Raw genomic sequence first — 26,800 nt, 5'->3', positions numbered from 1 at the left:
GAGAGAAAGTAGGTAAGTGGTTGCCCAGGACCTACGGGTAGGAGGCCAAGGGTGCAGAGGCTTCTTTTTGGGGATGCTGAAAATGTCCTGAAATGGATTGTGGTGGCAGCCGCACAACTGGGTGGATATACTAAAAACCACTGAACTGGTGGCTTTAAAGGGGTGAATTGTATCCAAATAAGGTGTTACCAAAACAAACAAACAAACAAACAAACAACATTGTGGTAAAAGGCATTCAAGGCATTTTATTTTTAACGTGGGCACCAAAAGCCAGCAAGCCTCAAAGACCCCGCTGCTCCGCTCCCATGCAAGCACCTGGCCGATCTTCCCTGGCACTGGGGAAGCTCCAGGGTCCTTTCAGGTCTCAGGAGAGGCCTAGCAGCAGTGTTCTGTGACGTTGCCCTACTTAAAGAGGACTCCGCAGCTGATTAAGCTTGGAACCTCAGGGCCTTGGAAGGAGCCTCACAAGGGAGGGGCCCCTGGGACTCAAGCTGCTTTGGCTTCTCAATAAACCCAACTTGCAAACAGGCCACTGAGATAGCTTTCAATGAAAAAGATTGGGGGGAAGGCAGAGTCCGATGACTTACCACACAGAAAGTGGAATTAATCTCTTTCTTATTGATTCCTCTATTTCTCACTGCTCAGCATCTCACACTGAACCAAAAAAATTGAATTCTAAGATGTACTCCCACAACCCTGGGGAGATATGAGGGTGGGAGGAGGGGTTTTTCTATGAGCACTTAGATTGTGATATTAAGTAGAAAGAACAGGCACTTTAGCATGGGGGTCAATCCCAGAGATGTCCTCTTGAGATTTCTACACCTACGGATACCATGAAGGCTGCTAGTTTTTCCCTGATGTCAACAGTTTGAGAGAGATTTGTTTCTGAGAAAGAAAAAGGATCCAGAAATCCATTCAAATAACATTATTTTTTTGGCATTATTTCAGTCAGCTCTTTCACTCACTTTCTCCTCTTAATTGCTCTCCACACCCACAAAGAGAAGAAGAAAACAAAACTGAACCACTACCGACTTCAGCTGCCAGGGTCTAGTGATAAATAACCACTCTCCAGTCAAAATGTAATTACAGGCTAGGCAGTGCAGAAAGCAGGAAGTGCCGGGTCGCGACGTGAGGCCTCCCTCCCACCTGCCTTCCTGGGGCCTACAAACACCATCATTAAGCTAAGGCCCTGCAAGAGCCGGCATGTAGCTGGGAGGTGAAACAGACTTTCAGAGTCTGTGGTCACCTTCCAGAAACTTTAAGGCCAAAACCACAGGGAAAGCTGCAATTGGGTTTCCACACCTGCTCCAGGAATTTGTTTTTTAGTTCAAAATGTCTCTCTTGCCCCCGTCCCAGTGGCTCATAATAGGAGTGACATGCATGGATCAAAGTTAAAAAATACAACTGTAACTACAGATGTAAGACCAATTTTAAAGGGGTGCCGCTTTGTAAATAACAGGCTGCTCTGGAAGCCGTAGGGACATATTCACCATTGGAGCCCCCCCACCCTCCAACTTAAAGGCATGTTCCAACTGCAGCAATGGGTGCCCTTTTTATCTTATACTTAGAACAGACACGAATGAAAATATACATCCAGCTACATCCTGGCTGGTTAACATTACATACACTCTGACTCAGAAAGCCCGCTCCTAGATATTTACCCAAGAGAAATGAAAATATATGTCATAAAAAAGACTTGCCCAGGAAATGTACAACATTCATAATAACTACTAGACTAGTAGTGACCCAAATAGTCCATCAATAGCAGTGTGGATAAATGAACCCTGGTCCATACATACAATGGAACCCTACTCAGCAGTTAAAAAAAACTACTGATATCTATGCAGCATGAGTGAATCTTGCAGAAATGAAGCTATGTGGAAGACAATGGACAAAAAAGGGCATAGAGTGTACAATTCCATTTCTGTGAAGTCCAGAGTAGACAAAACTAATCTATGGGGACAGAAGTCAGAAAGGCCGCTCCCTCTGCTGGAAGTGGGTGGGACGCAGAACAGGATGAGTGGGGAGGAAGCTTTCTAAGGGGAGATAAATGCTGTATCTTGATCAGAGTAGAGGTTATAAAATCCATGGAACTGTACACTTAAAATGGGTGCATCTGATCAAATGTAAATTACAATTCAATCTGTGAAAGAATAAAAAAGTATCTTCTCTAGGACTGGTTGGGGTAAAAGGGCTCACTCATCCCTTTTGGGGTTGCCTGATTCTGCACAGGACACTTGGACATCTCAGACTCTGCAATCCCACAGGAATAGGACACCCTAGAACAACAGCCCCTGGTTCTCAAATTCAAGGCCTCTGCTAGGCTGGCTGAACTTGAGCTGCCCTGGGAAGCTAAGGAAGCATACATGGGCAGTAGAGGCCAGAGGCCCAGATATTTAGGGAGGTGGGCAACAGCTCTGGGGTGCACAGCTTCACACAGATCTGACATCCACCTGCAGGGGGCACCCTGCCAACGATGCGGGTCACAGCCCAGCAGAAATGTGCCACTCGCTCCAAGCTGGCTGGGCAGAGTGCCTCAGTCACCCAGGGGCCAAGATGTGTTCCGGACCCTCGCAGAGGGCCTTCCACAGCTGGGAGGTGGGGGGTCCTACAGGCTCGACTTTTCAACAGTCAACCTCTCCCACACTTCAGGGTCTTGCTCATGGGCTCCTACCATGGCCTAGTCCAGCTGCTCCTTCTCACCCCCAAGCACTCACCCTGGCTGCCTTCTGCAGGGGAGCCCTCCATGAGGCCCACCTCTGAAGTCCAGGCTCCTCCCTGCTATCTCCTCCCACTTTTCCTCCTCCTTCTCACAACTAGGGACTGTCACCTTGTTCACTGGGCAGCTTCTCCAGCCACTCTATGGTCGGGGAGAACGGGGGCTGTGGCTGCTCTGTTCTCCTTCGCAACAAGAAGCACATGCCAGGCACATAGTAGGGCATCAGTCAATTCTGCTTGAATGGACATATTCTATACTTACAACCCAACACACAGAATAAAGCCAGTCAATGTATGTGCAGCAGCCCTAAAATCCACTCCCTCTCCTAGACAGGATGCCTCCTGGGAGCCAGTTTGGGGCTCTTTGTAACATGTGACATGCACGCCAGTGACTTAGGCAAGAATACTGAAAAGCGGACACCCCTCTCTTTATTCAAAGGACCCATACCTGTAGCCAGAATAGGAGGAGACGTAGGTCTTAGGGAGCTGACCAGTCAAATGCAGTTCATGAGCAGTTCCATTCTCTAAAGAATGGACTGTTATTGGAAGCACGGGCTGCAGATTCAACATGGTGAAATGAGGAATGACCCACTTGGGAGCATAAAACAAAGAGCGTAGGACATACACACTGACTTGGCAAGTCATGGGGCCCACTGTGCAAGGAGAAAAATCATCCACGTGCATGGGCATGCATGCAGAAACTGCGGCCCAGGAACTCGCAGCTCACAGTGAAATCACTCAAAGAATAAACCAAATGTGATCTGGCCCAGTCAGGTACCAGGCCTATCAAAGGAGAGGTCAGTGTTATCACCTGCAGAAGAGCACATTCCCCACCAAACCCCACAGTCAGTCAAAAACAGTGTACTTCTTATTCTTTTGGTTACCTAGATACCTCTTAAACTGTTGGCACAAAAAAAATCACTTTCACACGCCTCCCTGAGGTGGGCAGTCTGACTGCGGAGGGACGTGGGACCCAGAGGCAATGAGGAGAGCCCCGAGCCAGGAGTTCCGGACTCGGTCCCTGCTTCCTGTCTGTCACCTGTGACAGCCTCACTCTACTCCGAGCCAGCTCCCTGCCCAAGTTACTTAATAAATAAATAAGTGAGTTTTAGTAAATAAAACAGTAAGCAACATAAAGAATCCTTATTCTCACACAAGTCATGGCATCTCTATTGCTCCCTATTTGCATTAGGGCCGTAATTCAGTTTGTTTACACATGGGCTACCTTATATGAATAAACCCTGTTTTTTAAAAAGATTGTAAATGATCTAACCAGTCACAGAGCGGAAAAACGGAACTATACATGGCTCTGGTTTTGCTTTCTGTGTTAGGAGTTGGGGAATACGGATGGAAGAAGAAGTAGGGGCAATTTTAATGCCTTTGGTAATTAATTCTGACTCAGTGTGGCACATTAGAAGGATCTCCGAGCTAGCTGTCAATTTACAAGAGGATATGTGCTGCAACAAGGGCCTGAGTCCTGCCTGTGTGATGAGGCTGGAGGGTGGGCCCCACTGGTGAAGACCCTGAGCTCTGAGTGAGCATCCAGGTGTCCTTTGAGTACATGGAGTTGGGTCCCACTCTGGGTTGTGCAGACAGACACAGAGCCTAAGACAGAAAAAGGACCTTTTGCTGGTTCCTGAGGCCAGGGCTGCTGAGAGCAGCAAGCAGAGGCTGGGGAGAAGTGAGGGAACAGGTTTTGGCTGTGCCCACAGCATCTGGGCCTGGCAGTGAGTCTGCAGGGGCATTCTGGGCTAGCGCTCTCCCACCCGCATCTATGGGCGGCAGGCCTGGCACGGCGGGTTTCCCCACAAACACAGCTCTCTCCTCCTTCCAGGGCTCTGCCTGCCCCGAGGCAGGGCAAGTCTGCCCGAAAAAGGCGCACAGGACCCGTCAGGCCCGACTGCTGTCTGGAGAAACGGCAGCCGGAGTGGTTGGGAACGGTGGTCGGCCAAAAGCAGAAACCAAAATTGCACAAAGGGAAAAACAGGAAGAGTCCATGAAATAGAAACGGCAAGGAAGGTTTTGCATTTAACACCCACATTGTCCTACTTTCACTTTCCCAGGAGATAATTCTGTCATCCAGAGCCCAGTGCCAAATGTATGCTCAGAGAGCCTGTGGGGGCTTAGTCACTGAGTAACTCCAAACTGAGCTGACCTTGAGCTCAGCCCTGACTGCCAGTGGTGGGCCTCATGCTCCCTTAGAGGGCTCTCCAGCTGTGTGAGCTCGGGCATGCCCCTGAGGGGAGGGTCCCCGACCCTGAGCTTGTAGCTGAGGTGCTGCCACAGGCCAAGTGACCAGATGGATCCTGGACCAGCACATTGTGGACCTTCTGCAAGCTGCTTTTAGGAGGCTGGGAGCTAAACAGGCCTGCCCTCCACCGCTACTCACCATATACGAAGGGAAGATCAGAACTCGCTTGTGCTTGCCACAGGGCCACTGAGGGTCATCCAGGAGATTTGGGTCATAATCCATAAAGTCTCCCAGGTCGCTACCTAAGGATCCAATGCAAAATGATAATTAGGGGACCCAGACCCTCTGAAGCAGGAATAGCTGGGCAAATGCCAAGAATACACTTAGACTGAACAAAGGTTGGCTTCACGTCCTTCAGCTCAGCCACATCTCTTTCTCTGACTTTTAGTAGATGTCTCTGCATACCGATGAAGTGTACCCCCCTGTAAAAGGGTTCACCAAATACTTAACATTCTGACATTTTTTCCCATTTTAGAAAATTATGTATTAATCTCGTTGACCTGGGTGAGCGCAGAACCCCATGGAACATGAAAGATGCAGTGAACCCTCGCAGATCCTAAGATGTGGCACTGAAAATTCAGGGTCACTTTCTAAACCTGCAGATAAAATAAGTAGACTCAAGCTGTGCCATGTGAGCAGCACATTTCTGGTGTGTTTGCAGGCAGGCTACTGTGTCTGCAGGAACACAGATCAGAGCAGACACCAATGAGAACAGCTGGAAATGGCCAGAGGCGGCTGGGACATCAGGACAGTCAGTGTTTCCCAACTCAGCACCTAGACAGGCCGAAGGCACTCACTCATTCACTTGCAATTTCTCCAGAGTGGAGATAGAGTGCTTCATAAAGTTTATTCTCCCTTGTGCCAGTTCTTACCAAGGTTTGCACAGGCAAAGCTGGAAGCATGCAAGCCTGCCTTCAGCACCAAGTTGACTCGCCCACTATGAGAATTACAAAGGGAGTTCTTACATCTGATCCTGAATTTCTGGCCCGATTAACTGAAGAAAGGTCAAATTCGAGCACTATAAAAATGGAGGTGAGAACCAAGCGGAAATGAGGGGCTGAGCGGGTGAGAGGCTGAGTGCGGGCTGCTTGGTGCAGATGGCTTTGGCCTTCCTCCTCGTGGGACCCTGGGGGTCGGCAGGCACCTGAGGCATCTCCTAAGAGCAGTGACCATGGCCTGGCTGTGAACTGCATGGCCTGAAACTGGGCTTGCCTGAAAGGCACGTCGCCTGGGCAGTGAGCTTGTGCTCCAGAGGCACCTGCCCTCACCTGCTCACAGGGAGACCAACCCGTGCCGCACCCTGAACCACTCCCATGAGGAGCTTCCCAGCCCAGCCAGGCGCCAGGTCACCTGTGTCGAGGCTCCCTTGGGTGCTGCCTGCCCGTCCTATGGAGAGGCTGCGGTGGCTCAGGTTACGGAACTGGGAGAAGGAAGAGGTGGAGTCGATGGTATTTCTCCGGGCTCCAAAGGCATTTGTAGGTAACAGAAATTGGGTGTAAGAAACAGTCTAAAAGGGGAAGACAAAAATGGGACAGTGATTGTTCCCAGGCGATGTCAGGTTTGCGTTCTGAACAGGCTATGTTGCCAAGTTCAGGTCCATATTCCCATAGATGCGTGCCTAATACCCAAAGATTTCTGAGAAACAAAAACTTTTTGGCACTCATTTATACCAAACTTGTGCCAAAACCTGAACTGAACTGACCAGTGGCTGTGCGCTCTTTTAATTTATCCTAGTTGGCACAAATATTCATGTTATGGGACAGAAATACTTGCATGTCTGATGACCAGCAGCTATCTCAGGAGGCACACACTGCACTGGTTTTTAAGACCCACCCAGCTGCAGAATTTCAGAACGCACCAGGCCCCAAGAGTCTCTGAAAAGGGGCTGGGCCTCCTGTAGTTGCTGTGGCAGATGTTGTCTGTGATGTGCATCTCTGTGCCATCCTCCTTCATTCCTATGTGAACACCCAACCTTTATGAGTGAAGACAGAACAGGTGCTTTTCTCTTTACCTGCTTGAGCTGACTGGTTCATGCGCCCCTCACTGTGAGCTCAGGGTGGGATCATTCAGGCACAGGGGTAACCAGCTATTCTGGGGAGGGGCAGTGGGGCAATCATTTGCCACCCTGCAGCTTCAGCTGTACATAAACTACCCTCGAGTGGCTTCTCAAACACTTGCATCCTGTCTACAAACAGGTTTTGGAAGAGTTTACAAAGACTGCCTGGCTCCTACTCTAAAAGGTCAAGTTCACCTTTGAGCCATCACTCCTCAGACTTCAACCCAGCATCTCTCTACACTGTGGGTGAAGGGGAATGTGGCAGCCCTACTGCCCATGGTCGCTCTCTAGGGCTGAGGGGTCTTAGCTTCTCAGAAGCCAAAACCCCTTCCTAGTAGTGGGAATGCTATTTGCTGACATCATCAGTCAACATATATCCAAACTACCCATCACCCCATTCCAGAACATGCATGTGTGTGCATCAGATCTGGGTCAGCACCACACATTGTACTGTAGACCATGATGGCAGGGAAATAGATGTGCTGCTGTTTAATCACTGGCTCAGGGCATTTCTGTGTGCATTCTGAGGAAGTGGCACCGGCTGGCGTCATGTGCCCAGGAATGTGCCCCAGACCCAGTTCCTCCACCTTGAGGTTCGTGGTCATCATCTGCCTGCTTCCTGAACCCTGTGGTTATCGGCACAAACTCGCTAATTCGAAGACAGAAAGCCTTACCTTCCCATCAGCTCCCAGCTCCACGCCTTCAAGACCAACAATCTCTTTCAAGCTCACAGCACCTGCTGATTGTCTTCCTCCATCCAACTTCATATCCCTAGGGAGGACAAGCCAACAGAAAAATGCCGTTGTTTGCACCCAAAAGAGCTACGATCGTATTTCCTGCCTGAGATATCACAGTCGTACCGACAAAAATGTCCGAATGGGCCCTGGCCCACAGGCTCTCCCTTTGTCCCTCCCATGGGGCCCGTCAGTGACACTCTTAGGGCAGGTCCGCCTGTCTCACCCACTCTGACATTCACGAATCCACCTAAACAGAAAGCCCGCCTATGAGAACTGGGCTCAGAGGCAGATGGATTACCCAGGTCCCTTCCCATTTGGCAGAGCCCCTCCAGTCTGAGGGACGGTCACCTACCAGGAGACCTGGGCACAGTGGGACAATGGCTCTCTTAGGTTCTAGCTGCTGGCTTCTTTTTAAGCTGGGGGAGACCAGCCCTCCTTGTCACCCACTTTATTAGATGGGAAAAATAAGTTCTTGTCTTAAACAGTTCTTGGGTTTATTGGGTTGACTGTAGAATTAATCTCTGACGAACTGCTGCTGTCTGGCTCCCATCCCCAGATACTCTTACTCCCTTGGTACTGGGTGTGACCTGGGCAGTGGGAGTTTTAAACACTTCCCAGGTGATTGTAAATTGCAGCCACATTCAGGAAGGACTGTTCATGCTTCTGTCTCTATGACACACTCCTGTCAGTCAGGGCCACCTCAGGCTGGCACTGTTCCTGCTGTGTGGCTTGGAGAGACAGGTATCCAGGGCCTCCCCCACCTTAGCAAGAACAAATAAAATGTAAAGGCAAGACTCCCCAGGGCAAAGGCAAGGGACTCAAGGAAAAAGAGGGAGGGAGCCAAGTGGGTGGTGGGGTGGGGTGGGGTGGGGAGGGGGGAGTGGGTAGGGGAGACAAGACACAGCCCCTTCTATGGAGGAAAAACAGGAATAGTCTGATTCTGCTAAGTAATCCTCCTCTTCAATGGGAGCTCCATGAATGAACTGGCTGTGATCCTACCTAAATGCAGAGTGTGATTAATGATGGTTTTCAAAAGAAATACTCAAAACCTGCATCTAGGAAGTATTCCATTTTCCAGGGAGTCTCCTTGGGACCCTACGGTACTGCTATGCTCACAACACCACTGGAACCCTTTTGGAATTATCACTAAAGTCACACAGACAAAATGCAAACAACCAACTCATTCCAGTCTTCAAACTATATTTTTTACCCTAAGCACTATTACTATAATCAGTGCTCCCCCCACCACATACACCCCCATACCTATTGACCAGATTTGACTGTAAATGACTTCAGGTAAACTCAAATATCAAATTCACCCCTTAAGGACAGTATAGAAGAGGACAGTAACTCATAAAACTGATAACACTTGGTTAGAAGGTGCAAATCATCCCATTGAGAACTCCAAAAATGTTCTGGGTAACAGAATACTTTTGGGGTGTATCTGAGCTCTCCCATGGGTGCTTCCCCTGCTGGGGACCAATGGCTCTGAGGTTCAGAATGATTTAAGTCACACCACTTCATAAACATGCTATGCCAACAGAGATCTGCATTCCAGCTATTGACCTCAAATCCACACCAGAAGGACCAGGCAAAGGACCAAAGGACCAGGAGTGGAGCGTGCCAGGCCAAGGCCGCCCAAACCTCAAGCCTGCACATGCCCCCCACCACCCACCCTGCTGCCCCACCTCCTACGTGAATCACTGAGATGCCCTGGGCACCTCCTGCGACTTCCTCAAGTGACGGAGGACAGAGACGATGGCCACTCTGGGGCACTGACAAAGGGAAATGTCTGCAGGGCAAGAACTTAGATCAGACAAGGAGGCAAAATCGCCATGGTGGGCAAGGAGAAGAGGGAGGGACCTCGGGTGGCCAGGAGGGGAGCAGATTCAGAGACAGCAGGGCCCTGCATTTCGTCCGGGGACCTGTAGCACGCTTCCACGACTTCCTTCTCACCCAGAGCCAAACCCAGCAAGCGCATGCCTCAAATTCCCAACTCCCAGACCGTTGTCTCCTTGTTCCAATTTTGCCAAAGAATGTTTCTTAAATAAAACCTATACAAAAGCAAGACATCTCTTCATAGGATGAGAAAACCAAAAGAAAAAGGAATTATTTAAATAGGACCATTCCAAAAGTGCTCCTGGGTGGAGGGCTGGCTGCACACAGGGACTGTCTCCTTCCATGGTCGTTTCCTGTCTATGTAGCATCTGATGTGTAAAGATGCGCAAAAAAGTGTTTACTTCTGGAAGCCAGGAAGTCCTGCTCTTTGCTGTCTCATGGTGCCAGTTTATACATATGGCAGGAGATGGGGGTGTTTTTCCACTGTGCCCCTTAACATGGGTCTCAGTTTGCCCACAGGTTCCCTGCTTCCCCAGGCAACCTCTCCCTGCTAGATGTACACGTTCCAGGTCAGAGAGCCAAGCCGGCCATGCACAGCCCACACTCCCCTTCCTGACACCCCGCCACCCTGAGGGAAGTGGAGCCACAACAAAATTATACTTTGTGCACCCACATAAAATCCAAGACTCCTCTCCACCTCATAAACCCCAAACCCCATTTAAAGAAACAGGGGTTCTTAGCACCAGTAACTGTCCAAGTGCCTCAGACCACTCAGGATCGTATGGAAGAGGAGTGGTGGACAAGCTGCAGCCCTCCCAACCACAGGAGCCACCTTCTTGAGAAGCCCCCACAGGTCTGCTTAATGCAGGAACCACTTCCTGCTGGCTCTTCACATGTCTCATTTTACTTTCTAAATAATTAAGACCAAGCCGAGCAAGAAAATAAACTGGAAGAGTAGTGGGTCCCCCCTCAACTGTATTAGAAGATCACATATTGCTTTTAATGGACCAGCACTGCCCAACAGAACTTCCGAAGTGACAGAAACATTCTCTACCTCAGCTGTCCCAAGTGGCAGCCACTAGCTGCACATGGCTGGTGACAGCTTGAAGTGGTGAGGGGACTTAGGAACTGAACTTTTGATTTAAATTTAAATACCCATGATAGATGCTGAAAAGGTGTTCGACAAAATTCAACATCCATTCATGATAAAAATTCTCAACAAAATGGGAATAGAGGGCAAGTACCTCAACATAATAAGGGCCATATATGACAAACCCACAGCCAACAATAAACTTAATGGCGAGAAGCTAAAAGCTTTTCCTTTAAGATTGGGAACAAGACAAGGATGCCCACTCTCTCCACTTTTATTCAACATAGTTCTAGAGGTCCTAGCCATGGCAATGAGACAAAACAAAGAAATAAAAAGCATCCAGATTGGCAAGGAAGAAGTCAAATTGTCCTTGTTTGCAGATGAAATGATATTGTACATAAGAAACCCTAAAGAATCCACTCCAAAACTACTAGATCTAATATCTGAATTCAGCAAAGTTGTGGGATACAAAATTAATACACAGAAATCTGTTGCATTCCTATACACTAACAATGATCTAGCAGAAAGAGAAATTAGGGAAACAATTCCATTCACAATTGCATCAAAAAGAGTAAAATACCTAAGAATAAACCTAACCAAGGAAGTGAAAGACCTATACTCTGAAAACTACAAGACACTCATGAGAGAAATTAAAGAAGATACCAATAAATGGAAACACATGCCGTGCTCATGGATAGGAAGAATTCATACTGTCAAAATGGCCATCCTGTCTAAAGCAATCTACAGATTCAGTGCAATCTCTATCAAAATACCAACAGCATTCTTCAACGAACTAGAGCAAATAGTTCTAAAATTCATATGGAACCACAAAAGACCCTGAATAGCCAAAGCAATCCTGAAAAGGAAGAATAAAGCTGGGGGGAATTATACTCCCCAACTTCAAGCTCTACTACAAAGCCACAGTAATTAAGACAATTTGGTACTGGCACAAGAACAGACCTACAGACCAATGGAACAGACTAGAGAGCCCAGATATAAACCCAAGCATATATGGTCAATTAATATATGATAAAGGAGCCATGGATATACAACAGGGAAATGACAGCCTCTTCAACAGCTGGTGTTGGCAAAACTGGACAGCTACCTGTAAGAGAATGAAACTGGATTATTGTCTAACCCCATACACAAAAGTAAACTCAAAATGGATCAAAGACCTGAATGTAAGTCATGAAACCAGAAAACTCTTAGAAAAAAACATAGGCAAAAATCTCTTGGATGTAAAATGAGCAACTTCTTCATGAACATATCTCCCCAGGCAAGGGAAACAAAAGCAAAAATGAACAAGTGGGACTACATCAAACTAAAAAGCTTCTGTACAGTAAAGGACACTATCAGTAGAACAAAAAGACATCCTACAGTATGGGAGAAAATATTCATAAATGACATATCCGATAGGGGGTTGACATCCAAATTATATAAAGAGCTCATGCACCTCAACATACAAAAAGCAAATAAGCCAATTAAAAAATGGATAGAGGAACCACTTCAGCATATTATTAAAAATAAAAAATAATAATAATAAAGGGAGAAATGTGGGAACCACATATAAATCAAGTATAAAAATCAAACGAATATTCATATTTGACCTGATTGTTTATAGTTCATAATGCGTGATCAAAACCAAAAGTTTCTGTGATGAATGCCCTTGTACTGTTCACCATGTAAGAACTTATTCACTATGTAAGAATTCGTTCACCATGTAAGAAGTTGTTTATTATGCTTCAGAAGATTGGAGACTGACGAGAATTAGGCTTGCGATGGATTAATGACTGTGCATTGAGCATTGACCCCCCTATACAGAATTTTATTGTTGTTAACAACCATTTGATCAAAAAATATGAGAGATGCCCTCTCAAAAAAAAAAAAATGGGCAGAGGAGCTGAACAGACTCTTCTCCAAAGAAGAAATTCAGATGGCCAACAGGCACATGAAAAGATGCTCTACATCACTAAACATCAGAGAAATGCAAATTAAAACCACAATGAGATATCAACCCACTCCAGTTAGGATGGCCAACATCCAAAAGACAAGCAACAACAAATGTTGGTGAGGATGTGGAGAAAGGGGAACCCTCCTACACTGCTGGTGGGAATGTAAACTAGTTCAACCATTGTGGAAAGCAGTATGGAGGCTCCTCAAAAAACCCAAAATAGAAATACCATTTGACCCAGGAATTCCACTCCTAGGAATTTACCCTAAGAATGCAGCAGCTCAGTTTGAAAAAGACATATGCACCCCTATGTTTATCGCAGCACTATTTACAACAGCCAAGATATGGAAACAACCTAAGTGTCCATCAGTAGATGAATGGATAAAGAAGCTGTGGTACATATACACAATGGAATATTATTCAGCCATAAGAAGAAAACAAATCCCACCATTTACAACAACATGGATAGAGCTAGAGGGTCTTATGCTCAGTGAAATAAGCCAGGCAAAGAAAGACAACTACCAAATGATTTCACTCATCTGTGGAGTATAAGAACAAAGAAAAAACTAAGGAACCAAACAGCAGCAGACTCACAGAACCCAAGAATGGACTAACAGTTACCAAAGGGAAAGGGACTGGGGAAGATGGGTGGGAAGGGAGGGATAAGAGGGAAAAAGGGGCATTAAGATTAGCACACAATGTGGAGTGGGGGAACATGGGGAAGGCTGTACAACACAGAGAAGACAAGTAGTGACTCTACAGCATCTTACTACACTGATGGACAGTGTCTGTAATGGGGTATGTGGTGGGGACTTGATAGCTAATAACCATAATGTTGCTCATGTAATTGTAAGTTAATGATACCAAAAAAAAACCTACTCTAAAAGGTAAAGGCTTTTTAAAAAATGTCTTTTCTACATGGCAGTATATACATTTATTCATTCTCCTTTTTATTCTGTATTTGTCTGAATTTCAGTGTATTCTCTATTGTACATCCACTTATTCTACAATAAAAATTGGGGCTATGTAAAAGAAGCAAACAAACAAACAAAATTTAAATAGCCATGGTGGCTAGCAGCTACAGGACTGAACTAAGTACTACCGTTCTTGCAAGTGGCTTGTCCATTTTCTACCTATTGCCTCAGGGGATGGTTACACCCCAGGCCCAGCTGGGATCCCAGAAGGCGCAGGAGAGGTAGGACACTGTAGATGGAGCCAGCACAGCGGGATCACCGTCACTGGGGACAGAAATGATGACTGTGGGGTCCACGGACAAGGAGGAGCCCTGCCCTGCAGCCGAAGCACAGACCTCCTCGCTGTGATAAAAACTTCGCATCCTCATGCCGTTCAGAGCAGCACACCCTTCAGCCCTGAAGGGCCTCAGGGACAGGGCAATGGAGGATTTGGCAGTGCCAGAGCACGCTGGAGAACAAGGATGGGCAAAGCTCCCCAAACCCATGGCATTCATCAGATTCCAGGTCCTTCCCACATCCTGGGGGAGAAAGGGGGGACGTGCAGGGATAATTAAGTTTGAATTTCCCTCCAGCCTTATAGAAGCGAGGTCTAGTAGTTCACGTTATGCAGATTTTTAAAAACAGAAATGAGATATTTCTTGCAACACCGAAGCTGGTGCAGCACTCACATGGCCCCCATTTCACCTCAAAACCTTCACTGACGTGTTAATAAACATCACAACTGCTCTAGAAACTGTTTCCCTGTGGCAGCTGAGGGCGCACTTTTCCATTTTTCCTGCTGAAGATTCCGAGAGCGGGTGTCACTCACTTCCCCGGGGGTGCTACTGTGGTGGGGCTGGATGACAGCACACGCATGCACACCTGCCTGCACAGCTGCACAGTCACAAATGCACGGGACCCAGCACAGACCCCACCGAAGCCCGTTCAGTAATGTCGTTTTCTTTGACTAGCTTTTGAATTTGTATACATTAAGACTCAGAATCTGAGAATTACAACTTTCCTAGATAGGCTGACAAGCTTCTCTAGGGTTCTTAACTAATTGTTTCATAAGAGTTGCTGAAGCCCTGTATCAACATGAGCCATATGAAATAGCTGTTATTTGCCCATTTAGACGGACATAAACAGTAATTCCACATCATGCCACCCAAGTCACAGAGAAGGTAAATGTGCAAGCGCAAAGCAAGTAGGAGACCCATGGCCCTTGATGCTCTTGGGGGGTCAAAGTCACCTGCAGAAAGGAACTCTGAATGATGTTGCTGGCTCACCCAAAAATAATCCTGAAAAGAATTAAGCAGAAGTCCCCGCAGAGTGGTGATCAAATTTTGACGTTTTCTTCTTAAGATTATTGATCGTAATTCTAATTAAAAACGGTATACGAAAATAGAAATATCTGTTTGGCTCAAACGCCAGCATGAACCCTCCAGGACCAGGAAGTTGCTGGAGAGCGTGAACTGCAGCTGTAAGTAATTAAAAACGCACTGAAGCTGGACTTTACAATTTTCTTGAATACATTATTTTTTCCCAGATGCATCTAGAGTTCAAGTACTATTTATGCTCTACATCCTTCTAAAAATGAAATGGAGGCAAGTTCAAATACCACATGTGGGTAATGTCCAAAACTGTGTGAAGGTTTACACACTGTAGCTTGCACTGAGAGCAGAACACATTGGTCAGTCACAGGAGAGGATCTCACGTGGGCAGAGGGACTAACAGGACCACTAACAGGGAACCGCAGACAACGCACGGGGCTGAGCCCTTCTCTTCCACAGGTCTGGGTGATGCTAAAAAGGCAGACTTAATTAGCTGCAAGAGCTCACTTCTCATTCTGTCCAAGTGTCTTAACTTTTGCAGAGGCTGTAGGCAACATATATACTGAGAACCCAGCACAAAGGTTTTTTTCACCAAATCTGGCTGATGGGGGTGGGCAGTGGGGGGGTGAGATAGTTTAAGGGGAACCAGAGAGGAGCTCACAGAAGCCTTGGGGGAAGAGACTAAAAAAAGGACAGATGCAAATGCATTTGGGGAGATGGTCAAGGAGCAGTTACATCCTTAAGCAAGGCACAGAAATTCAGGCTGGCTCTCTTGGGAACGTGAACCCATCCTCCATTCAGTTCATTGACTGCAGCTCTCATTGACTGCCTGTAACTTCGTGTTGGAAAGCCCCTGGCCACTCTTTAGTCTTGGCTCCCAGAGCAGAAAGCTAATGTACACAGTTCTACAGTTGTGGAACCATCTGGTCAGAGCAGACAGCCAATCTAGACATCCAGGAGCCCAAAGGGGATAACCTAGGTTGCTATTAACTGCACAATGGCCAACTCCTGATTTCATCTAGTGTAATAGGCAGAATGGTCTTGCGTTTCCTTCTCTGAGGCTCACTGAGCCCAATGCATAGAATGGATCAAAGGAGATTCCCTATTAGATAAGTTCAAGCTAGGCCTTCCTTAGGGACCATATGACTAAGGGACTATATTACTCTGAATAAAAAATGATACAATTTAAATACTTAACATCTGGGAAGTAGGTGGAAGAAGGGCACATGTGATCCAGTGAACTAGTTTCTAGGGCTTTCTGCTTCCCGGAGCGGGGTGGCCTGACTTCTATCCATGATCATTGCTCTTATGGTGGTCTACATGCAAGACCTCAGAATGCCAGCCAGAAACACCACCGGGCACTTGCTGTTTAAGAGACAGCAACACATTGAACACTTTGATGTTTAAATAATTAAAAAGCCAATGAAATATTAACAAGATTTTGAGATCCTTCAAAAAGAGAAAGAGATTAATTTATGGCATGGAAAGTTTGAAAGCTGGATTAGTAAAGGAAACACCACTTGTGAGCTAATTTTAATTAAAAGATTACACACCCACTGGAACTCAACAACACAAGCATTTATCAGTTTAATAAATCCCATTCGTCCCTTCTGATACGGTACACCTGCCATCCCAGATAGGGTCTGCTTCCTTCCATCAGGGCAGAACGTTACCGTTACCACCCCCACCACAGTTCAATGGCACAAGGCCCAGGGCTGGCACGAAAAAGTGAAATCAAAGCAGCTTTTAGTCTTGAAGTCTGGCCCTCACACTCAGAGCTTCATCAATAAGCCATCCCCCTAAGGGTAACTGGCAGACAATGAAGGGGCCTTAATGTGGCTGACACCAAAATCTTTGTCCAAAGGCAGCGCCTATAAACAGGACAATGGCATGATTCATCCATGAGATCATTCCAGAATCTGTATGTGGGAATATGCTTGGTGTGAGGAAAGAAACACAATTTGTGAATGTGTAATTTTCCACAACGAAGAGATGCTTTTGGGGAAAGCGGATAGGGAGGAAGGGGGGATGGCCCAGAGCCAGGCAGGGAGCATTTAGGCTTGGAGGCCCTCTAAGAATAGAAGCTGTTCTGTGTGTCACAAAGTGAACAGCACTCAGAAAATGGACCCAAGAGGATGACTTCATCTGAAAAACCCCAATGCCAAAAGTTAAGGACATAAACACTACGTGGCAGCTGCTATTTTAAAACAGGCCTCCAGGAGCTGCCTTGTGCTCCACTGGGAAGCCATTTTCTTCATGACATGGTCTCTGGTGTATCTGCAGTAAGGTAACCCAGAGAGACAACCAGCCAATCAGGTCGTGATTACCTGAGTGGGTCTGTACCTACACACACATCACAAACTTTTCTTTTGCTGGAATCACCTAGCTTGGTTATTTCACATAACCCGGAATCACGAATTAACTGGGTTCACTCCTAAAATACATAACTACAGATGTACCTATAGGTACCTGTATGTTTCAGGAAATCAAGAGCATCTGGGCATCTGGGCACCCATATCAGTCCCCTTAAGCACAGAGACAATCTTGGGACTGGCCCTCAAAACAATGCCTACATGCTCACTCACCAGTGGGTTGTTTCTCAAAGCTTTTGTTTGAGTCAGCAGTCTGGGACTCAGAATGCATTTTCCCAGTGACATGGTGTTATAAATGGAGGTTTGCTCTGCAATGCTCTTTTAGCCCGTATCAGTAGACTAGCTTACTAGCACAAGCAAGAGCTCTGGCCACTGGAGCAACAGGTCAGAGGTGGTGAGAGGGTGAAGAAATACGAGAAAGCTGAGTTCCTCCTAGGTCTCCTGGTTTGGGACTGATACTCCGTAACATTGCAAAGGAGGTCAAGTTTGTATGATTCCTGCCTCTTTCTCTGAACCCCCTTTTTCTTCTTAGGACTCCAGGATCCTTACTTATAAGCTATTGTTATTTTTTCACAATTTTTCCTCTCCTCTCTGCTTCTGAACCCATAAATTCCCTTGCAACTCCAAGATTTTACGCTCCTGGTCCCATGGTGAAGGCACAGCAGCCCAGAGCCGGGGAGCAAGGACAGTGGTCTAAGAAGAGGTGTAGATGGGCTGTTTATCAAGTGGGGTCTGCCTACTTAGGAAAAGATGAGAAACTTGCTTGCAATTCATTGTGAGTGCAGATGAGCCAAACCGCAAATCCCCGCTAGAAAGAGAACACAGTGACTAATGTGGATAAAAGGCAAAAAGACCCAGACAGGCTTGGCAACTGTTGGTTGAGAGAAGAGGAGATGGTTTAAGGCTGGGACTCTTCCCAGAAATGGTATAATTTACAAGCTTAATCTGAGAAGATTGTTTACAGCTATGGGAAGGTTTGATGTTACAGTTAGAGTGAAATAGACGGGCAACATCTGTTCTTAGTAACCAGCTTCCAATAGCTTGTTTTGAAAGGTGGGATTTGGCAGAGCTACTTCCCATCAGCAAGATCAAAATTAAGCCATCTCTTCATCACAGTCCATACAAGCACATGCACGGGGAGGGGAGAAAAGACTGTAAGGATATAGACCAAAATGTTAATGATGGCTTTGTTTCCGGGGTGAGGCTTGGTAATTATCTTCCTTTTATTCTTACATACATCCCAGATTTCCCTAAATAAGCAGGCTCCCCTGAGGAAAACAACTTAAAGACCAAGTAACAAATCTAAAGACGAACCAGCTGGGGTGTGTAGAAATGCACGGCTGGTCACCCCAGCAGGAACAGGACGGAGGTCTGCTCTGACAGGGCAGGGCTAGAAAGAGCAGGGGAACAGCTCTGTGAATGGGCAAAACTGGAACTGAAGCTAAGAACTGAGTATCTGGTACAGCCTGGCAGGCCGCTCAGAGCTTTCACATGTAATATTTCACTTAATGCTCTCAAAACTCTCTGAGTTGACATTATAGCCAATTTTACACAGAAGCCTGGGACCAGGAAGGCTAGTTCATTTGCTGGGGCCAGGGGTTCTGCCTGCTGGCCAGTTCTCTCCCATGCACCCTACTGCCCCCTGGCCTCACAGACCCACTGGCACGGATGGCAGAGATGGATCAGGGCTGTGGTTTTCCTAATGGGGCCACCAGGGACAGAGTGGAGATGTGTGGGTTTCTGGTCCCCACTTCCACTTTTCTGGAATGACTGTGGTTAGCTGTTTTATTGGTGTTCTGTGTAAACCTGTGTTGGAAGAATGGTTCTTCAGCTAAAAAAGCAAAAGCCTAAAAACCATGGGACTAGATGGTCTTCAAGTTCCTTCTAGCTCTAAAATCTGCTTTTGGAGGTGAGGAGAGCTCCTCATCGCTGAACACAGGTGAACTGGCATTACCTGGTGAACCTTCCACATCAGCTACCCTTTAACGAATTAGCTCAGAGACGCCCAAAAAGTGGCAATGCCCCTACCCCAGGGGGAGCTTCTTCATCTTCAGAAATGGCTTTTGCTCATCAAGCTCAGATCACAGGCCTGCTATTTATTATGAAATAAACCCAACCCGGTAACATCTAGTGGAACTCCCAGCTCCACTGCTATGTTACCTGAAAGGAGGGTGCACAGCCTGTAGCTAGTCTTTGATGTAAGCATGTCAGGAAACCCTGACATCCTCCCGTCATAATCACCTTATTAGGATGGCCAAGCCGGGCCCCAGAAAGGGCCAGGTAGCGAGGACCAGACTGTGTGAGTGACAGAGAGTGTGGGTGGGTGGCGGTGAGGACACCAAGGAGGGGGCTTTAATTCACCCAGACACGGAGAAGGGCTCCAGTGACAGAATGACATCCCCCGAGTACTGACCCTGGGAAAAACCCCCTCTTCTAACTCTATGCAAAAGTCAATCCAAACACAACCCTTGCTCTAAGCAAAAGCAGTGTATGTGAAAGGAAAATCATGTGCTAATTGAGGGCTAAACCAGCCAGCAGAAAGCCAGGGAACTCTGAGGGGCTCAGACCAGGGGTGATGTTAACAAATGGCCCCTGGCATTCTCAGGTCTGGTATTCAGGGTGTTAGGACTTGCAAGCGACTCTGAAGGAGCACAGCCTGTGTGACTGGTGTTGATGAGGCTGAATGAGAACGGCCCTGTGTGGGGCATCACCTGGCTAGGTCATGCCAGGTGAGGGGACCTGGTTGGAGCTGAGCACCTGCATCTGGGTGCAGCCTGATGCCCTCTTTTGTTACTGTGGGCTTACAGACTTTCATCCTGGGTGTGAAAGAGTTCATCAAAGAGAAGCAGGACACTGAGGTCCAGGTCAGAATGTCTTGTGGCACCTTCCAGGCCCTTCCCACCAACTGCTGTCCAGCACTGCCATTTCTATTGAGCCGCCCAGGGACAAGGGACCAGGCTGAGGGCTCCAAGAAAAGAGATCTTGCTTCTGCTGAAGCAGTCTGGCCACCATTTGTTGGGGCAATGACATACACTCATAAAATTAGCCATTCTGAAAAGAGTGGGGATGGTCCTCAGAAATACTGCTTTTACTCATTCATTCAACAAACACACAAGAGTATCAACTATGCACCATGCAGTGCCGGAGATGCCTGGAGGACTAAGACACAAGCCACACCCTCGAGAAGGCTAAGAACAAACCACAAAGAACTTAAGGCATGTTTGTAAGTGCTGTGACAGGCCCAAGGGCACCATGAACTTGAGTGGAGTCTCAGCAGGCATTGGGTGAGGGATTAGAACTTGAGAGAGGGGCCTCAGAAAGCTGCCTGGAGGAGAGGTCTAAGTCCAGTTCAGAAAAAGCTCAAATGGCATTGGGGTGATGGGCTGGAACAGCATTTCAAACTTCACACCACGTATAAAGACCCAAAGGCAAGGAGGACCTGGCAAGTTAAGGGGCTGCAGGCACCCAAGGCCCTGTCTCTGTGTCCGCCAATCTGGAGGACTGTGAGAGACTACGCAGGGCACGTGCACAGGAAGAGAGCAGCCAGGGGACAGGGCCCTGCGTGTCTGAGTTGGGTCTTGTTTTCCTAAACTGAACAGTCATCACAGATGGTGAACTGGGGGCAGGAGCCAGGGTCTGAGGTGGGCAGGGCGGTGGCCTCAGGCCAGCAGGGAGGTGGGGCTGGGGGTGTGTGGGGGCAGGAGGAGTGGGGGGCTGCAGGCCAGTAGCGCTGCTTTGACGCAGGGCTCAGCTTGGGGCCCGGCTGACCTGAGACCCGGGGCTGAGAGAGCTATGGAGTCTGATTAGAAATTGTCTTCTCACAAAACTGGGGAAAAAAATGAAAAAAAAAAAAAGTGAAATAAAAACACTTTCAGATAAAAGAACACTAGGAGCAGTGATCTGGTTCTACAAGAAACCGAAGAAAAGGGACTTCTTCGAGGAGAAGCAAAAAGACATCGTATGGGCAACTTGGGCTCTGGGAAAGAATGAAGAACTGGAAATGGTATCTATCTGGATAAATGCAAATTATCTTTTTTGCCACTTTCCCTCTATTTTTTTTTTTTTTAATAAATGACATACCTGTTTGAAAGCATTGGGAGAAAAAAAAAAAGAGTGCCCGTCAGAGCCACTGTGGATTCAGGCAAGACTCTGAATTCCTCAATTCAAGTGCAGGAACAAAGAAGCATCTCATTTTATCTCACAGATGATTTCCTGGAGTGTTGTATGTAAGCAAAATCTGTAAATCAAATGGCATTTTAAGAAATAAGAATGCTTATTAGGAAGGAAAGAAAGCTCTTTGTTTTAGAAAGCCATGTCACAGATCCTTTGGTGAAGTGAGGACATGCTTGGCACTGTGAAGACTAACCTCTAATGTAACTGGCACACTTGTTCAGAGAGAGGCATTTTTCATGCATGGTGTAAAGACAGGAGCAAGACCCTTACCAGGCCCTCAATAACTTCCCAGGGGCGCTTGTGGGGTGACCTGGGCGTGGCTGGGAAAGTGATGGTAGACAAACAACACTTCAGGGCCATGAACGAGGAACACCCACCCACAGCCAGGGTGTCTGTGCCGTGTTCACACCTGGGCAACGTGCCCACCTCCCTCTCCACATTCCTTCCTATTCTATAGTTGGCAAATACCCAGGTGGGGGAATTACAGGTGATTTCCACCCAAGATTCTACGCAAAGATGCCTGGGTTTCGCCCTGGGAGGAGCCCAGCCTGCAGTGTAAACCGACAACCTCCAAAGCCTTCAGGGGCCACCACCCAGCACCATGGCCCCCAGGTCCCCAGTGGCACACACAGAGCCCCACCCAACCCAGATGTACACTGCTCCACCTGTGCTGCCCGCCTGTCCCTGGCCCTGAACCGGCAAGCCCAGTGCCAGAGGGGAATACCCTCGGCCCGCAGACAGGAGTTAGTGCTCTGGGGCTGCCCCCGCGGGCTGGGCTGGCCCCACAGCAGAGAACACAGCACTGTGCAGAGCCTGCCTGCCTGTCTCCCTCACTGTCGCCACACCTGCCCCTGCCCCAGCCTCGCATCTGTAATGTGAGAGTCATCAGCTTACGCTAGGAGGCTGCTGGGAAGATTAAATGAGCAGACATACATAAAGCACTCAGAGCAGTGCTGGCTGGCATGCCACGGGCATTACGTACGTTCCAGCTTATGCTATACTTGTGATTTACCACATTCACACAAATGTTTGACTACTGGATCAGCTGATCTTAAGGAAATACACTCTCTTCTCAAATATCTTTGTAAGTCAAAGCAGGGAAGAGCAGTTTTCAGACTGGCGGTTGTAAGACAGGGCAGTCTGCTTCAATCACCTGCTGAATGACCTATGGCCAGCGTAGTGTGAGTCTGGTAGCATACAAAATGACCCCACACATCTCACAACGTTCTCAAACCTGGGTTATTAAGCTCCTACCCCACATCAGGGTACCAAGTGCCAAATAAACCTGCAAAAGTCACCACACCTGCACATTTTAAAGAATCTCAAACTGGACAGAGAATGATTATTCGGCTAGGTGTTCCCGAGGCAGCTGATTGTTGGTGGATGGGGAGTGTGAACAGGACGTCTTTGATAAATTCTTGTTCAACCAGACATATAGTTCCACATTAGCAAAGTTGACAAGAAGAACACAAGAGGCCAGCTACTTGAGCTCACAGGACCTTTGGAGTCTAGGCAAACCACTCCTGGGATAAACCAAGACCCGGGGAGAGCTGAGTGATGGGCCCACGACAGAGACATCCCAGGGCCAGGACCGGGCCTCCCCGCATAGCTCACTTCTGTCCATCTCCACCCCTTGCTACAGGCCTGGGCACTGCAGCTGGTCAGCAATGGGACTCCAGCTCGGCTGGGGCTTTACCGAATTTTCTCAACACGCCAGGCCTTCTAGAGAACCACCCAAGTCCACAAGGAGCCAGACCATCTCCTCATATCCTTGGAAGAGAATGTCTTTCTTGGAACATCTTTCTCTGCTTCTCTAAGGCCTCATGATTCTGTGTCCAGCTGCAAAGCCACCTTCTCTGGGGAGCATTGCTCAATCTCTCCTGAATTCACTGAGTTCTTCTGTGCTCCAGCTGTACACTGCTTAGGACTCAACTGTCTGCTTTTTTGTCTGATGGTTAGTTTACTAGAATGTTCCTGCCTTGTACCATTTAGAGGGTAATGGGGAGACATTTTCCTGTTCATCATTGTATCCTTACTGCCTGGGACAGTGGCTAGTACAGAGTAGGCTCAATAGATTGTGTGCAGTGAATGGATGAATTTTGCTATGCAGGGGTAGCTCCTGAATGGCCACATAGGAGGCAGGCAGGCATGGGAATGTACCTACAGGGTGGGTGGGGATAGAGAGACTTCGTATAGCAAACCCTTGGTTTTTACTGGAGATTGGAGGTTTATTGTAAATGTGGGCATTGATAAAGATTTGGGGGCAGTTAAAGCATTCTCCAGCGCCTCTTTGGGGCTCCCCCAGTTGTCTTGGACTGGCTGTTCACATGTCTGGCTTACTTGTTCAATGACAAGCTCCTGAAGAATAGGTTTCCCTCATCCTTGTACCCTCCCAGCCTCCATCAGGAACTCACACTCGCTAAGTGCAGAAGAAATGACCAGATGCACGACTGAATGGTAAAAACCTCTCCCAAGACTAGTCCATCTGCTTTGGTCAACCAATGTCAGGAGCCAAAGTCAAGTGTTCAGTTCAGTTTAAAACCAAGAGCAAAGATTTGGGGTGGGAGCCGGATGTGGGAAGTTCCAGGGCAGCAGAAGCCAGAAAACCAACCCAGAAAGAGATAAGGCCATCCTGATAGATGCTTTCCATGTAAAGGAGGTTCAAGTACACAGTGGATGAACTTTTGAGTTTCCTGTTTTTTCAAAACTTCCTTGTGATGAAGTTGGAATCGTACATTCCTCCCTTCAGCGGGGGAGTTTGCGCTGGTCTGGAATAATTAGGCACATATGGCCTGGTCCACATGCGTCAAGTATAAAGGAAACACGGGAGCTCGAAACCCAAGTCAGCAGCCAGAGGTGGCTGGAGTCCTGGGTTCCAGGGCCGCTGGCTCTGCTGTGGGTGTGGACGATTTCACACCGTGAGAATCCCCACAGGGGGGTCTGAGTTATGAGGCAGGGGAAGCCACACACCATGTCATCTCTCAGGTCCTTTCCACCCCCGAAAACCTATGATTAATGTCCTGATCACAGAGGACTTTAGCAGAAAAGTAAAGGAATTTCCCACAGTGGAAAAGTATTAGTTAACATGCACATGAACTAAAGCACTTTAAAATATATATGTACATAGTTCACTAGTATAAATATTTTTATTATTTGAGCATAGCTGTTTCCTAGTAATTAGTAAATCACAATCATAAGTGGCAGTGACACATAAATAGGATGCCTGCTCATTAAAAAAACTAAAAAGCAGAACGTTTCTTAATCCTGCCACTAAATTATGTTTTGAATTGTGCTCATTGCTTCTTATGGCAGTACCTTAAGAAGAATATGCTGCAGAAACAGGCATGTTCTTTTTTCTGTTAGCTATCACAGAGGAAGTGATTATGTATTTTTTTTACAGAAAATTAACCTGTCTGCACCTTGGTTTCCTCTTTAAGATTTGAAGGAGTGGCAAGTTTGAGTTTCTCCATGTCTAAGATGTAAAAGGTTGTTATGTCCTGTGATCCCACACACTCCCAGCAGCAGGGAAGGAGTCTGGGCCCTGACACACAACTGCTTCCCAGCCCTCTGGCTGCCAGTTAGCATTTCCCTGAGGTGCTAAAAATGTAAAGCACTGCATATTTCTACAAGTTGTCAGAGACAGTCTGGGTGACCTCTCCCTAAAAACATATTCCTATAGGCTCTGCATAAAATTCAGTGATCCTCAGATTAACAATACAGGTGGTAACCTTCCATCCCTGTTCTACAGTGGGACAGGCAGAGGCTCACAGAAGGTAAGTGATTTGCCCAGAGGAAACACTCATCACCCAAGTTCTCCACAGCAACCTCCATATTTCATCTGCGGTATGAAAGCTGGGGTCCTCTGGGAGGCAGTCATAAAAGCTCGCTTCACAGACAGGTTTCTGTGAATATGGACCTTGTCTTGCCTGTTGGCTAGGGTGAGTCAGGGGAAGCCCCAGGGCTGAACCCTCAAGTTCAAATTACTGTTCTGGCCCAAAGTTGATGTCTGAGACCTCGACTCTTGAGGATCAGTGGTCGTACCTATAAATGGGGATGAGCACTTGGGTACCAGAGTGAGGGGACCCTAGAATTTGAAAACAAGACCACCTTCGAGGACATCACCAACATGAACAGCTCGGGGACAAAAGCACGGAGAGACCAGACTGTGTTCATGAAAGAGAATGAGTCCTTCGCCAGGAAGACTTGGCAGCACCTGAGCATCTCCAGCCTTTGTTAAAAGTGGTAATTAATCATATGTGAAATTTTAACATGTCTCCTCTGTTGGGTGTTAGCTCCAGTAGAGCAGGAACCAGGTCTATCCTTCACTCCCTTTATCCCAGCACCTCGTCACATAGTAAGCACTCAATAAATGATTGAATGGAACACAGCTAAGGAAACACTCAAGTGGTCAGCAAGGGGAGTCCAGGGAAACAAGGCCCATGGCACAGTGCCCAGTTAAACCTTGGCCACGAGAGGCCACGCTTGCAGACATCCTCCCACTGACGACTCAGATCCTCCCAGATGTGTGCAGACAGGCTGGTCACCCTCAAAGATTCTAGGCCATGGGGCTGTTACTTGTATTAGTGAACTGGCCTTCTGGGTCACACATATGGGCCTGTGAGCTGGTACCATCTCGTGCCCTCTGGAAATGAGCCTGCTGTCGCGTGCAGACAAACCCGGGACCACAGCAGGCTGATAAGGGGAAGGAAGCCTCCCCCTGAGGTCAGTCGCTCCAGGGCAGCTCTGCTGGCTCCCCCCGGTGCTCCTTGGGCCTCTGAGCTGCAGGATTCATTGTTATTTTTTCTAGAACACCTCCTTTGCAAGGTTGTCATAAGGATGTAGGTAATGCAAAGACCCTGCGTCCAAATGAAGTGCTCAGCAAAGACCAAGATCATCACGGCTCTTCAAGGCGCCCATCTAGGCACCCTTGCTTTGATATTTGCACCCATCTAGTAAGTGCCTGACTCCAAATCCCACGAACAGTGATGTGCCACTTCTGTCGCATGGAGTTTAAGTGTAGAGTATAGGTAAGGACCATGGTGAGTTGAACAGGCTGGAAGTCTGCCGGGTCTACAGGGGAGAAAGGGAAGGTCCCGGTAGCGGGAATGATCCGGAGAAGATGAATAAATGGCGACTCAGCAGCAGGGGCCATACTGCCCTCCCGCAGGACTGAGGTCATGTGTGGGTAGTGTGTGGTTGTCATAATGACCAGAGGGCAATTCTAGCATTTCGTTTGTAAGGCCAAAGCCAACCTCCCACATACTACTGGCATCCTACGCAGTGAGCAGTCCTACCCTAAACACCAGCAGCTCCTGATGACAAACACGGG

The 26,800-nt window shown here is 47.5% G+C and overlaps 1 protein-coding gene across 4 annotated transcripts in view; it reads right to left on the bottom strand.

Annotated features, from left to right (window-relative positions):
• CABLES1 (Cdk5 and Abl enzyme substrate 1) overlaps positions 1-26,800 on the bottom strand; it is a 109,867-nt gene that overhangs the window by 13,533 nt on the left and 69,534 nt on the right. For 2 of the 4 annotated variants that reach the window (XM_037017728.2, XM_017661407.3), the window contains 3 exons: positions 7,700-7,796; positions 6,320-6,476; positions 5,108-5,211 (listed from right to left, as the gene is read on the bottom strand). In XM_037017728.2, the coding sequence (XP_036873623.1) occupies positions 5,108-5,211; positions 6,320-6,476; positions 7,700-7,796 (358 nt within the window). The remainder of the gene's footprint in view (positions 1-5,107; positions 5,212-6,319; positions 6,477-7,699; positions 7,797-26,800) is intronic. The other 2 variants (XM_037017740.2, XM_037017734.2) reach the window with 1 other exon arrangement.

Source organism: Manis javanica, chromosome 9 (genome assembly GCF_040802235.1).
Source record: "Manis javanica isolate MJ-LG chromosome 9, MJ_LKY, whole genome shotgun sequence".
NCBI lineage: Eukaryota > Metazoa > Chordata > Mammalia > Pholidota > Manidae > Manis > Manis javanica.
This window is presented reverse-complemented; position numbering and strand designations above follow the sequence as displayed.